This window comes from Musa acuminata, chromosome BXJ1-9 (genome assembly GCF_036884655.1).
Source record: "Musa acuminata AAA Group cultivar baxijiao chromosome BXJ1-9, Cavendish_Baxijiao_AAA, whole genome shotgun sequence".
In the NCBI taxonomy this organism is placed as follows: Eukaryota; Viridiplantae; Streptophyta; class Magnoliopsida; order Zingiberales; family Musaceae; genus Musa; species Musa acuminata.
This window is the reverse complement of record NC_088335.1, coordinates 5,525,948-5,539,459: the sequence shown is the minus strand read 5'-3', so window position 1 is coordinate 5,539,459 and position 13,512 is coordinate 5,525,948. Positions and strand designations below refer to the sequence as shown.

Below are 13,512 nucleotides of genomic sequence, written 5' to 3'. Positions count from 1 at the left end.
GCCTCTCCTCCCGGCGAAGTCGCGCTTATATCTACCGCGTCGGTCTTGGCGCCGATGGGGGTAGCGTTGCCGAACCTCACCCTCCTTGCACCGCCAGGAGAGGCAACAGGGGAGTCACCTGCGGCGGTGGCAGCCGCTTTAGTGGGCGTTGCACCACCCGGCACAGCTTCAGCTTTGGTCGGCGGTCTGTCTCCTCCTCCGCGTCTTTCTGGCGTAATGGATCGGTAGATGCATGTCATGAACCAGAAGACCCAGGGGATGCCCACTAGGACCATGCCGGCGATTGGGAACCAGACTGTGTCTTTCGTTTCAGGCAAGGTGACGAACAGCACGAGAAATGCTCCTCCGGCGAGGATGATGAGGAAGAAGAGGCAGGAGATGAACCAGATGCAGATGTTACGGGCCCTGCCCCCGCTGGGCGGCATTGGTGCCAAGCAGAGGCTGCCGCCAACACGATCTTTTCGATCTGTGGATGCACTCCGATCACATCTGCATCGATTGTCCTCTGTGATGCGCGCGATCTCCAGCTGGTCGCTGGAAGTGGAAGGAGGGAGAAGACCGTCTCCCTTGGAGAGAGAAGAAGGTTGAAGCATTCAACAGAGGCTCACGTAAAACAAGGACCACCCATGAAGCAGAGAGAGGAAAGAGCGGAGCGACATCTAAGCTTCAACAGCATTCTATATAGGGCTGATGCTGTTGCATGAGATGCTCTGGCGAAGCCCCATCGCCAACTGCAAGCCTGTAATTGAAGGTGGCAGGAACTTTGGATCATACGTAATCACGAACACATTCTTCTTCTTCTCTCATGACATAAACATTTTCTCGCTGATGGATATCATAAGCACATTATTAATTGGATAGATTGACAAAAGGCTTACATCGATGTTTACAGCGAGCAGAGTTCATAGCACACACTACAGGAAGCCAAAGGGAAAAGTGCATGGAGAAGATTAGCTAAAGCTGTAAAAGGAAGAGCGACTGTAAACAGAGCTGTTGAGATCAGAGGACTCTCTTTCCCTGGACAAAAGATCTCCGAGCAGTGGGATGATTGGCTTCCTCTTTCGCAGCTTGATCTTTCTTCTTCCACCCAAGTGGTCTTCTATCTCCGCAAGACTGAGTGCTTGACCCAAGCATGGGAGATACTCGAGTCTTTCTTCCATGTCCCTTGGTCTGTCATCTTGCCATCGCTCGCTCCGAGCTTTAGCATGCTGCTCTATCGACACTGCACTCTCTGCCGCCTCAATCTCTGCCAGTTTAGACATGCTCTTGTGGAGTTGGGAATTGATGGCGGCAATTGCTCTTGCGGTCTCAGACTCTCTCTCCTTCAGAATCCTGAGCTCTCGCTTCATCTCCTCCAGTTCTGCCGCCAGGTTTCTCAGACAGCTGAAAACTGTGGTCTCATCGTCTTTACATCGGATGAAGTGAGAGGCAGAAGAGGTGTAGGAAAGTGGTGAGGAGGATGCCGAATAAGCTGGCTTTGGAGCTGGAAGTGAGCAAGTTGGCCTCAGAGTGATGTCAGGTTCGGCATTTGCATGGGCCTTATGAGGAGGAGCAGCATCGCCTGCAAGAAAGCGCTCGCCGAAAACTGCGACGGCCTCCTTCACCGAGCGGAAGGGACGAGTCGTGTCCACCTCTCCAAGAACTGAGGATGCTTGGCCTTCCATAGTTTCAACGGCAGAATCCCTACGCAAAGGAGATGAACGCATATATGTGGCGAAGAAGAAGAAGATGATGATGTGTTCGATGCTTTGCTTCTACTTCATTGTCATACCTGTAAAATACTGCCTATATTTCAAGGAAAAGAAGTTGCCCAACAGCATGAAGAGAACTTGTCAACTAAGGCCCCTACGTGGATCTGTTGTTGAAGAGTACAAAGCAGGGAAACATGGAACTGAATTCTACTTGCCAAAACCATGCATTCATCACACAGAAAACCTGAGGAAGTCGACATAAATGCATTAGTCCGAAAGAGATGATTTGCAGGTTTCACTTGGTTCTTTCTTTCGAGAAAGGAACATGGCAGAAAGCCATCATGACTCCTTCATGAGGCTTGGGTGAAACTGAAGCAAAGATCAAAAGGTCATCTCGGTGAGGAGAGTTTGCTACATCATTACTGTACAGATACTGATCAATGAAACATGCAAGAACCAGAAATGCAAAGCCAGATTACGGCACAGCACTGTTGCTCACTGATCCACCAACCTTTCTGGTGACACCAAATAGCATATGATGAAGGAGGAATTCTCGCTATAGAGAGAGAATATAATTAATCAATTGTTATTCGATAAGTAACCTCCGTTTAGTATTCGAATCAGAAAGAAAAAGACTAATGTCACCTTTCAGAAAGAAAAAGACTAATGTCACCTTTATCCACGTAGATAAGGGTTAAAGACAGACGATTATAAACTATTCCCGCTTTGTCGCTCGTATAAATAAAAAATTTAAGAAAAATTATTAGATGTAGTTAGAGTCATCTTTTTTACAATAATTTTCTTTTATAATTAAGTATAAAAATTAATTTTTAAATAAATATAAAGAAGATTATTTTTTAACACTCTAAGTTAAAAATTTCTTTTGACTTTGGTCACATAGACACCTTGAAAGTTTAATATTTTCACGTCGAAAATATTTCGAATAATCGTATGCATATAAGTCTATGTCATATTTGGCTGATCACAATGTTAATAACATCTTTCCTATAATACTGTACGACGATGTGTATGTAAAAGAAATCATGTAAGGAGATATTTATTTGTACAAATGGTATAGCCATGACAAGCATCGAACCCGAACCCGAATCCAAATCCGGCTCCGATGGTCAGAGAATCAGGCGAGCCACGATCGGATGTGGTTGAACCCTGTTTGTGTACGTCGTGCAAGATCATGGCCGTACATCATTTGAATAACGCGAATCTCGATGACACATTCGTGCCGCACTTGACGCCGCTGGTGAAAGCCAAAGCCCTCCTCGGAGCCTCCGCCCGCCCTCCCTCCCCACCGTATCTACCTCAACTCCTCCTCCTCCTCCATTAATTCCCCGTCTGGTTTCTGGTTCCCCAGCTCTTCGCTTTCCCCGACTTAGTGAAGTTGGTATTGGTCTATCATCCATGGCGGCTCTCCTCCATCTTCGACTTAACTCCTCCCTCCTCCCGTCTTCCTCCTCCCACCCTTCCCTCCGCCGGCGACCCTGCCGCCGCCCTGCCGCTCCCTCGACGCGGATCTCGGCCAAGATCCGCGAGATCTTCATGCCCGCGCTGAGCTCCACCATGACGGAGGGAAAGATCGTGTCCTGGGTGAAGTCGGAGGGCGACCGCCTCGCCAAGGGCGAGAGTGTCGTCGTCGTCGAGTCCGACAAGGCCGACATGGACGTCGAGACATTCTACGACGGATACCTCGCCGCCATCATGGTCGAGGAGGGCGGCGTCGCCCCCGTTGGCTCTGCCATCGCCCTCCTCGCCGAGTCCGAGGACGAGATCCCCCTTGCTAAATCCCAAGCCTCCTCGTCCTCCTCTGCCGTCGCCGCCTCTCCTCCTCCCGCCGAAGCGCCCGCCTCCACCACTTCCCAGCAAACCTTGGCCCCTTCGCCTCCAGAACCCTCTCCGGTAGCCGCTTCTTCTTCGACCCACCCGGCGTCCGACGGTGGGCGAATCGTCGCCACACCCTACGCGAAGAAGCTTGCCAAGGATCTGAAGGTGGACCTGGCGGGTGTGGCCGGCACAGGGCCAATGGGGCGAATTGTAGCTAAGGATGTGGAAGCTGCGGCAGCAGCTGCTGTTGCTTCTGTGCCGAGTGTTCCATCGAAAGCTGTGGTGGGATCTGTGTCAGCGAAGACTCCTACTCCTCTGGCTATTGAACTGGGCACTGTGGTTCCATTCACCACAATGCAGGGTGCCGTTAGTAAGAACATGGTGGAAAGCCTCTCGGTTCCAACATTCCGAGTAGGTTATACGATCACCACGAATGCACTCGATGATCTCTACAAGAAAGTGAGTATTTTTCATTCAAATTTCCGTAGTGTTCTTTGTTCAAGCTGATATTATTTATTCAATGCTGTTCGGGTTCTACTCTGTGTAGATCAAGTCAAAAGGTGTCACCATGACTGCCTTGCTAGCAAAGGCAACTGCTATTGCGTTGACAAAGCACCCAGTTGTAAATTCTAGCTGCAGAGATGGCAAGAGTTTTACATACAACAGCAGCATCAATATTGCTGTTGCTGTGGCCATAGATGGAGGTTTGATCACACCGGTCCTTCAAGATGCCGATAAGGTATTGATGTTCTCTTGAGAGCTTGACTGGTCTTTAGTATATCCGATTTAAAGTTGGAATGGCTCATTTTGTAGGTTGATATCTACTCATTGTCAAGGAAATGGAAGGAGTTGGTTGATAAGGCGAGGGCCAAGCAGCTGCAACCTCATGAATACAGCACAGGTACCTCGTCTTCTGCTCATATGAATAAATAGGTAGCCCAGTAGTGTCATTTTTTAGTTTGAATTTGGTTATCTCTGCTGTTGCAAAAGATAGGATTAGTTGTTTAAGAAGCTTTGCTTATGCTTGTCTTTTTATATGCCAACTTATAGTACTTATAATACTATTATGTATGTGTTTTTTACATCTTTGAAGCTTAATCTGCAAGTCAAAACCATACATAAGGTCTTATCTAATGTAAACAGGATCTGATGTAAACGATCTCTATATCAACTGGCAGTTCATACATCTAGTCAAAGACATTGTTCTGTCAATGAACAACTTGTTGGTTGCAATAATAATAGTATTCATCTTCTTATCTGGTATTTTGACTCATAGACACTTCAAACATTCGAGGTCTTATTAGGTGGGTAATGGTAATTTTTGTTAGAAACACATGTTGCACAATCCTTTGAGTTGAAAGTTACAAGCTGCATGCGCATATTTGGAAGAACGATTCTGCTCAAACATGCAATTATTGTCATTGTGTTCACCAGTGCAAAATAATATAAATCAGAATTTGGGGTTTGTGAAAAGTGATGGATGTAACAGATTCAAGAGTAGAAACTATGTATGTGATCCATCAACTTCGAGTGATGGTTAAGTACATTCTGAATCTCAGTTATGTAATTGATTCTCATAAGCATATTAGGAAAATAAGGCTCTTGGACCAAATTAACTAAAACATGGCAGTTGTGATTTATAATGAATGAAGACACCTGCAAAGTCGACAGCTTTAAGCATGTATTGGAAGAAATAGGAGCCATTTCCTTTGTTTGGTTCCAAGATGTTGATCATCAGGAAAAGAGGGATGACAAGAGAAGTTTCTTAATAGGTTAATGATTTTTTTTCTACTCATTGGATCTCGAAATTAGAAAAGATAAGAGAAAACAGGAAGCTTGTATTCATTCCAGATCATGTAGAGAGTGAAGCGCAGATGCACTTCTAGCCTGCATAACATCATTAATTTTTAACATAAACATTAGAGAGTGGATACCTTGTGACTTGATTGTTTTGCTTGCACTAGTGAAATATTGAGATTAGACTTGCTTTTCATTTGCTTGCACAATGGCAAGCAATTTCTGATTTATAATCCCAAAATGGACAAGAATGATGCGTTCTCTTTATTTTAAGAAATAAAGCTATTAGAAAATGCTAAGCTCTTTTTTCTTTTCAATTAAGGATCTAGAAATCACCAAGAGTGATAAGTTTGCTGCAATGGATGAAAGTTTTAAGCCAATCAGGACGCCAACATCCAACTTAAGATATAAGAAACAAGAAAAATTACAAACTTCATTCACAAATTTAAGACAGTGAGCTGTAAGGTCACTGGATATTTACTACTGCAATTCAATATTTGGATGAATCAAATCTAGAAACGAGTATGTTAATTATATAATTTTTTATATCCTTTTAGTTTGGCTTTTGACAAAGCTATCAATTTTTCAAGACGAGTAGCTGGGTTTCAATCCTATTCCATCAAAAGAATGAATTATGGGAAAATTGCAAAAAAAAAAGAAGGAAATCCAATATATAAAGATAGAATTAGATGTGTCTAGATGAGTATTTATATTTGCAATTGGCAACATATAGAAACAAAATTGTTTTTGTGTATCATTGTGTCAACTTATTTTGTTGTCTGCAGGTACTTTCACTCTTTCAAACCTTGGAATGTTTGGTGTTGACCGCTTTGATGCAATTCTACCACCCGGAACTGTAAGTTCTGTTCCTAAATGAATAATTCTAATACTTCTGATGACTGCACTTACAGAATGAAAAGGATTACGTACTTTTCATTATTAAAATTTCACCGGACCTCATTGCAGGGGGCAATCATGGCTGTTGGTGCATCTCAACCAACTGTTGTTGCCGTCAAGGATGGCAGAATTGGTCTAAAGAGTCAGATGCAGGTAAATTTTGTTTTGTGATACAAACCATGTTAGAGATCCTCTTAATTATGTTGAAGTTCCTCGGTGTGGCTTAATTCATAAACATAAAAAATACAATCCTTGCAGGTCAATGTAACCGCAGATCACAGAGTCATTTATGGAGCTGACCTTGCTGCCTTCCTGCAAACACTAGCAAAAATCATTGAGGAGCCATCAGATCTCACCCTGTAACCGCTGCTAAAAAGTTGGTGATCCATAGCTACCGGGAACTTCTTGACCCGAAAAAAAAAATGTTCTCTTGGGCATCATTTTTCTCTTGGTACTGTTTCTACAGAAATACTTGCAGATTCAAGATAAATTGAATTTTAAATTGGTTTATCGAACCATCCTATTCTGGAGATCTAAGTATCGGTTGAACTGATATTTCAATAAAAGTTTTGTTGTGCCAATAGCTACATAATGACAATTTATTTACTGCTCTATCTTTTTAGTAAGTGTTTATACGCTGTTCTCCAAAGATGTCTAGCAGAGTTAACAATTCATCTTTGTTGCAGAGTAATCCATTTGTTTCAGTATCGGGTGCTGGTACTGCCGTTCCAAAACAGCTGAAATGTAGCCGGCAAATAATGATCTTTTTCAGACACAGTAAGGGAACTAATCGGATGTGTAATGTAAAAGTATATTTATGTAATTAGTTATTTAGTATATTTTTAATATATTTTTATAAGTAATTATTTTTAATCTTTAAATTTTTAAAATTTATATTGGAATCTTTATATTTATAAAAATATAATTAATTATCTTTAGTATTTTAATTTTTATATTTTTAAAATTTATATTAAAATTTTTATATTTATGAAAGTAAAAATATTGAGATCATAGAATTAAAAATATAATTTTATAGGATTAAAAATCAAGAGAAAGATTTTTTATATTTACGAAAGTAAAATATTGAGATCCTCAAATTAAAAATATAATTTTATAGGATTAAATCAAGAGAAAGAGAAAGATTATTAAAGCAACAGGTTTAATTATTTCAATTTTATAAGTACGAAGATCCCAATATAATTGTTAAAAAATATAAATATTCAAATATTAAAGATAATTAATTATAAAAAATAATTTGTAAATTAATGATTGAAATGAAACAGTTTTAATAAACCTAAACATATTTATTTCTACAGATCAATTCAATAAATCCTCAAAAGATATTTCATATATATACACACATAAATATACACAACAGTTTATGGATAAAAAAATAAAAATAATTAAAAATAATTAAAAATAATAAAAGAAAATAAATTATTTAAATATTATATTTTTTTAACTTAATGTCAATATGATTAGAAATGATGAATCCAAATTTATTACATGGTTGATTGATAATGAAAGTGTCATAAAAGAAAGCTTTAAATATTTGAAGGGATGTATTATATGCTAAATCAAAAATTGGAAGGTTAATTACGCTATTTTCAAAATTTAGAAGGATAAATATGTAAAACGAAAAAACAGGCTCTTCTTCGCGCCGCGTGCGGGCCGAACCTTTTGCTGGCCCAATTAATCTATCCTTCGAGAGTATTCTTCGCGCTGCCTGCGGGCGGACGACGGTGCTGACCCTAAACCTGCAAGCCCCCTTCCGATCCATTTGTTATTCTCCCCGAAGACATCATTCTTCGATTCGATAAATCAAGCAGTTGTTGACAAGAAATCGTCCCTTCATTGGGTCGAATTGGATTTTCCTTAGCACCGCGGGAGAGAGAGAGAGGGAAAAGAGGAGGAGAAAGCGATGGTCTTTGGGCAGGTGGTGATCGGGCCCCCGGGATCGGGGAAGACCACCTACTGCAATGGCATGTTTCAATTCCTCAAACTCATCGGCAGGTGAGCATGTATATCCGCCGGTGATCGTTAGGGTAAAACCTCGATGTTCACGTTACACTATGTTTTGTTGAAGAAATTAGAACCGTACGGTTGTTAAGTCGATGGTCGTCGGTTTACCCTAAGAAACAATCTTTTCCTTGTCATTTTGTAATAAAGGTTGTCACTGTTTGCTTCGGACCAGTTGGGTTTCGCTAGAAAACCTCGATTTTATCTTAAGGGTTTATTTGTGAGCTGCTAATTGCCCATCGGACGAGTTCTTGATAGTTTGCTTTGTATGAGTAACTCCGCAGCACGGATCAAGAAATGTTCACATGACTGCAAAATTGCTTTTTGCCTTGCAGAAAAGTAGCTGTCGTCAATTTGGATCCTGCAAACGATGCGTTGCCGTATCCTTTGAGCTTGGCGTTATTGATGTTCACTTAATCTTCACGTTGGTGTGACAATAGAAATATCAAAACGTTAAAATGGACCATCAGTTGTAGGTTTCTTGACCAACTACAACAGATATGAATGTGCCGTGAATATTGAGGATCTCATAAAACTTAGTGATGTTATGGCTGAACATTCTCTTGGTCCAAATGGAGGTAAGATCTGCACTGAAATAGTTCTTTGTCATTGATATTTGTGCTCCAATGGTGAAGTTCTTAACTATAGGGTATCTTATTTCTTGGATTCTCAAAATTAGCATTTTATGTGTGTCTATAGGTCTTGTCTACTGCATGGATTACTTGGAAAAGAATACTGATTGGCTAGAATCTAAACTGAAACCCTTTCTTGAAGGTTCGTACAAAAAGTCTTTTTTGCTGAGATATTTGTTGTTGACACTCCGATTTAGATATTTTCTTTTTCTTTAAATTCATGAAGCAAACTGTACAACAAAGTATCTTGCATATGATCTTATTAATAAGAGGTGATTGTGTCATTGACTTTAAATAAACTATATGTTTCCTTGGCCAGTTGGTCACTGTGGTCTCTCTCTCTCTCTCTCTCTCTCTCTCTTATGAATTTTTGTCCTGCTTGAAACCTTTTCTTTTTTTTTCCATTCTGTAGCCTGATTCTCTCATTCTCTGTCCATTAAACATTTAAAAATTGCTTCTGCAACATCTGCTTCGTCAAGCATTGAAGTTTTTCCTTTTTTCATTTTGGCTCAACTGTCTGACATCTATACTTTAAAACTGTAGACCACTATCTTCTATTTGACTTTCCTGGCCAAGTTGAGCTTTTCTTTCTTCATTCAAATGCAAAAAACATGATCACCAGACTTGTGAAGAAGTTGGACCTTCGGGTATGGTTTTCTTTCATGCATGGTCATAACTATTTTGCTTTAAAGTCTTCCTTGCGGTTGTTAGTTATTATTTCACGATGAGTTATTATTTCATGCAGTTGACTGCAGTTCATCTAGTTGATGCTCATCTATGCTGTGACCCTGGAAAGTATGTTAGTGCATTGCTGCTCTCATTAACAACAATGTTACATCTGGAACTTCCTCACATAAATGTGCTGTCAAAGATTGATCTCATTGGGAACTATGGCAAACTAGGTATGGTTTAAATCTCGTGTACATGCTGTTGACATATACTGAATAAAACTGTGTGAAGCTGAAATCATAATCATGTACATTTTTTGCAGCTTATAACCTCGAGTTCTACATGGATGTTCAGGATCTATCTTATTTACAACACGATCTTGATCAGGATCCTCGTTCAATGAAGTACAGGTTGCTATAACTAGTTATTTTATAAATGTTAGGAAACCTGATTCTTGTTGTCTAAATCTTTAAAGATATAAATAAATCTTCGTTTTGCACATCTCAGGCCTTGTAATTCTTATGTTATTTTGAACATGGTTTATAGTTATACTGCTTTGTCTTTAATATTTGTTTTTCTATGTATTCTCATGTTACATGGCACCTCACTGTTAGATTTGACCTTTCTAATGAGGGTTTTCTTCAGTTCAAGGAGGAGCATGTTCTCCAAGTATTTATTCAAAGGAGAATTTTTTTAACTGCGGGGAAAATGTATGATAGATGAAAAAAAGAGGTCTACAAGTTCACATATGTAGACTACTATGCTTAATAAACTAAGATATGTGAATCAATGTCAGAATTCCTTTTGCTTGTCAAGCTGCTGCTGCCACATTCCTTATTTTTGCTCTATGTTTGTTGAAGCAATATATCTTTGTAGCTGATTACTAGTGGCCCCTACAGTTGCCCAATTCCTATGGTGTTTGTATTATGCTCTATTCCTTCTTGGAAGCAGGTTGTTATAAATACATGGTCACTATGTGAGGATGAGAAGACAGGATGAAATGTGTATGCTGTGATAAGCAATTCTCCACCACCATGATCACCGAGTTGCCAATTTGGGAAGGTCACAGTAGACGCCATAGCAATATCTTCCTATGCCCTCTCCTGTATGAACAATGGCTTTAGCAAACTGTAGGGTTCAGGCTTTATATTTGACATTTTGGAAGTGGCTGGAACATTAATAGCAGCAGTTAACTGGTTGAACCCCCATCCACCAATACAGTCGCCAATTGATTCTTGCTGTAGGAAGTCAACCTCATGTCCTTCGGCTTCTGAGCCACTTTAACATGGCATTTGTGGACATATCTGCTCCACCTCTTTGATTCTTTTCTCTTTAACTTGCTTGAGGTTTTCAAGAAAAAAATCTTCACCTGTGTCTTTATGATAAGCTTTGGAAGTAGTCTTATATTTGTCACCAAGAGTTCATTTATTATCATAATGACAAAACAGGTCTTTGCTTCATTGGTTCACCAACTTGGAAGTAGTTGCAATCAAGTTGGCCTATTAAAATTTACATAAGGAAATCAGTGGTTCTTCCCTGATTTCCTTGCCTCAAGCAAGTGGCACCTTGTTGCTGTGGTTAGGGTGCACCTTTATAGAACCTGCGGCATAATGCTCTCAGGAACTGCATCATGAGTAACCTGTGGTATGACTTTGTAGTTAACCACTGACAGTCAAAGCAATTTCTTTTATGTTGATGCTGATCCCTTCGTGCATTAGCAAAAGGCTTTGTATTTGCAACATAACCTGAGCAAACATGGTGTTCCATAGGTGCCGACACGAATGCTTCTATGATGTACACAGTGTCAGTAGAGGATTATTGTCATAGAAGCTCATTGGTGTTGTAAGTGATGTATACATCCTAGTCAACCATGGAAGTTTGTTAATCACTAGTTATGTATGTAAAAAGACAGGATTGGTGTAATTACTTAGTAGCATGTCACTATGACAATATTTTGCCATCATATTTTAGAATCTTGCGCTGATTCTTGACCCATACACATTGTTTCACTACATTACATAGATCAAGTTCCCAATTTAGATGATATTTTTGACTCAGTATGGGATTCTATATCACTTCTAGATTTTTTTTCTAGCAGTTATTTGTTTTCAATTTTTGTCAGTCCTACATATGAAGATTTGTCCTATTGTACTAAGATATGTGCTATTGTGTTGACCTGATTGAAGGAAACTCACCAAGGGGCTTTGTGATGTGATTGAAGATTTTGGCTTGGTTAACTTCACAACACTAGATATTCAGGCAAGTTGCCTCTTTGGTTTTCTTTTCACTAGATTCATTAATAACTTGGCACTAGACATTATGCACATCAATTTCAGGATGAAGAGAGTGTTGGGAATCTTGTGAAGCTGATAGACAAAAGCAATGGATACATATTTGCCGGTATACAGGGTAGTGTTGTGGAGTTCAGCAAAATTGCAGCAGCACCGTTAGACTGGGATTACTACAGATATCCTTTTGGTAGATGTTTCTTTGATTTTATTTTGTTGCTTAGCTGTTGCTAACTTCTTGAATGATGATATGAATGAACAATTCTTATTATTGCCACTGTTAAGAAATGCCAGATGACAATAACAACTATAACTTATTGGGATAACCCATGAATTATTTCATCTGTACTGTGAAATATGGAACTTTCCTTGAGAATAAATAGACTGCAGGAGATAATTACTAAGCTTAGTTGGTAGGCATGAAATCTCTCTTTGTATACTGTTCAAAATTCTCGTTGCAATGCAACCTTTTATTTATCTTTGCTTCCAGAGTGATAAAATAGTCTTTCGATGATTTAAGAATATGGAATATGACTAGTTTTCTACCATGGTGAGAAGATTTTTGACTACTGATGGTCTCATGATGTTATCTAAAAGGTTGTTTTTAATATTGTGTTTATGTCAACCAAAATTAAACTTATGGAGTAGAATCACTTCTATTTATTTTGGTTTGTCAATGCTGTTGATTATTGAAGTTACTTGAATGGTCATTCACCTATTCATAAGGAAAATTCTTGTTTTCAAATTTCATTCTGAATTCAGCTGTGTTGTCTTGTGATGTGTAACATGTCAGTGGCTTTATTTTTGCCTAAAATAAAGTGGAAGCTATTTTAACTGTTTATATATTTCTATGTTCCACTTGTACATGGTTTCATTTCTGTAGTCTTCTGCCTGTTTCACCTTAACTGGTGGTTACAACAGCAGCCATCCAGGAGAAATATATGAAGGATGATTAGCAATGCTTATGGTTAGGTATCACAATCAAGAGTGCAGGTAATCTGATATGCTGCTCAAGATGAAGTGGAGCCGAATGGTATAATTGCCTGAGTTTTTGTGGATGGAGACTATTTGATTGCACTCTTCTTCCTTTTTTTAATCTGATGTAGGCCCATGTGATGCTTTCAACCCCACCAACCTTGTACTTATCTGGAGCCTGCTTCGACCCTGTAGATCTTGGTGATGATAAGTTTACGGATGGTTATTTCTAATCTTCATGTTTTGTGTGGTTAAGCTTCTGTGTAGTCTCATTCATTCAAGAGATGACTGCAGAATCATGGGGGGTTCTGCACGTTGCATGGCATGTAACAGAGTGTTCCAGGGTCCATAACACCATAACTTTGTGATGTTCAAAGTGAGAAATATCAGTATTGTAGAGTTGATTGCTGCTAGGAATCAATCTCACTTCATCGAAGACCATGTTTGAGGCAATACACCCATTAGTTCTTTGTTGGAGGCACAAGCAAAAATATGTTGTCTGGTTTGGATGCCCATAACTAGTCTTCCCAAATATTAGACACCATGGGACTCTTGCTGGGGATGTTGGAAAATGGTTTCAAAAGGGAAAATAAGGTAGCAAACTATTCACTATTGAAGCTTCAAATTGAAGTTATTGAAAGATAGGTTAATTACATATTATCCTGTTTTTAGTATCTTGATTTTTATGACATCTATCTGCCTTAGTTA

The 13,512-nt window shown here is 39.5% G+C and overlaps 3 protein-coding genes across 5 annotated transcripts; 2 read left to right on the top strand and 1 right to left on the bottom strand.

The window, feature by feature from the left end:
• Nucleotides 1-833: 833 nt before the first annotated feature.
• LOC135594222 (uncharacterized) lies at nt 834-1,905 on the bottom strand. The gene has a single exon (XM_065084626.1). The coding sequence runs from the start codon at nt 1,704-1,706 to the stop codon at nt 951-953; it is 756 nt and encodes a 251-aa protein (XP_064940698.1). The 5' UTR covers nt 1,707-1,905; the 3' UTR covers nt 834-950.
• A 1,073-nt stretch (nt 1,906-2,978) lies between these two features.
• Nucleotides 2,979-6,802, top strand: LOC135592711 (dihydrolipoyllysine-residue acetyltransferase component 5 of pyruvate dehydrogenase complex, chloroplastic-like). Its single transcript, XM_065082344.1, has 6 exons — nt 2,979-3,986; nt 4,075-4,266; nt 4,341-4,432; nt 6,114-6,180; nt 6,291-6,374; nt 6,480-6,802. The coding sequence occupies exons 1-6, from the start codon at nt 3,108-3,110 to the stop codon at nt 6,582-6,584; spliced, it is 1,419 nt and encodes a 472-aa protein (XP_064938416.1). The 5' UTR covers nt 2,979-3,107; the 3' UTR covers nt 6,585-6,802.
• Nucleotides 6,803-7,894: 1,092 nt separating this feature from the next.
• On the top strand, nt 7,895-13,217 carry LOC135585537 (GPN-loop GTPase QQT1-like). Of its 3 annotated transcripts, XM_065082342.1 has the most exons (11): nt 7,896-8,234; nt 8,576-8,620; nt 8,739-8,818; nt 8,940-9,014; nt 9,416-9,519; nt 9,618-9,774; nt 9,864-9,951; nt 11,728-11,800; nt 11,878-12,009; nt 12,747-12,822; nt 12,936-13,217. In XM_065082342.1, exons 1-10 carry the CDS (start codon nt 8,143-8,145, stop codon nt 12,783-12,785), a joined length of 885 nt encoding a protein of 294 aa, XP_064938414.1. In that variant the 5' UTR covers nt 7,896-8,142; the 3' UTR covers nt 12,786-12,822; nt 12,936-13,217. The 3 variants fall into 3 exon arrangements, with proteins under 3 accessions (XP_064938415.1, XP_064938414.1, XP_064938413.1); XM_065082341.1 differs by having other exon boundaries at nt 12,747-13,217; XM_065082343.1 differs by lacking the exon at nt 8,940-9,014 and having other exon boundaries at nt 7,895-8,234; nt 12,747-13,217.
• Nucleotides 13,218-13,512: the final 295 nt, after the last annotated feature.

Bases quoted from the DNA above. Each gene is read 5' to 3' on its own strand.
- LOC135594222 (XM_065084626.1), bottom strand. From the start codon at position 1,706: ATGCGTTCATCTCCTTTGCGTAGGGATTCTGCCGTTGAAACTATGGAA.
- LOC135592711 (XM_065082344.1), top strand. From the start codon at position 3,108: ATGGCGGCTCTCCTCCATCTTCGACTTAACTCCTCCCTCCTCCCGTCT. The intron at 3,987-4,074 runs GTGAGTATTTTT...TACTCTGTGTAG, and splicing joins TCGATGATCTCTACAAGAAA to ATCAAGTCAAAAGGTGTCAC. The intron at 6,375-6,479 runs GTAAATTTTGTT...CAATCCTTGCAG, and splicing joins GTCTAAAGAGTCAGATGCAG to GTCAATGTAACCGCAGATCA.
- LOC135585537 (XM_065082342.1), top strand. From the start codon at position 8,143: ATGGTCTTTGGGCAGGTGGTGATCGGGCCCCCGGGATCGGGGAAGACC. The intron at 8,235-8,575 runs GTGAGCATGTAT...TTTGCCTTGCAG, and splicing joins TTCCTCAAACTCATCGGCAG to AAAAGTAGCTGTCGTCAATT. The intron at 12,010-12,746 runs TATCCTTTTGGT...CTGGTGGTTACA, and splicing joins TAGACTGGGATTACTACAGA to ACAGCAGCCATCCAGGAGAA.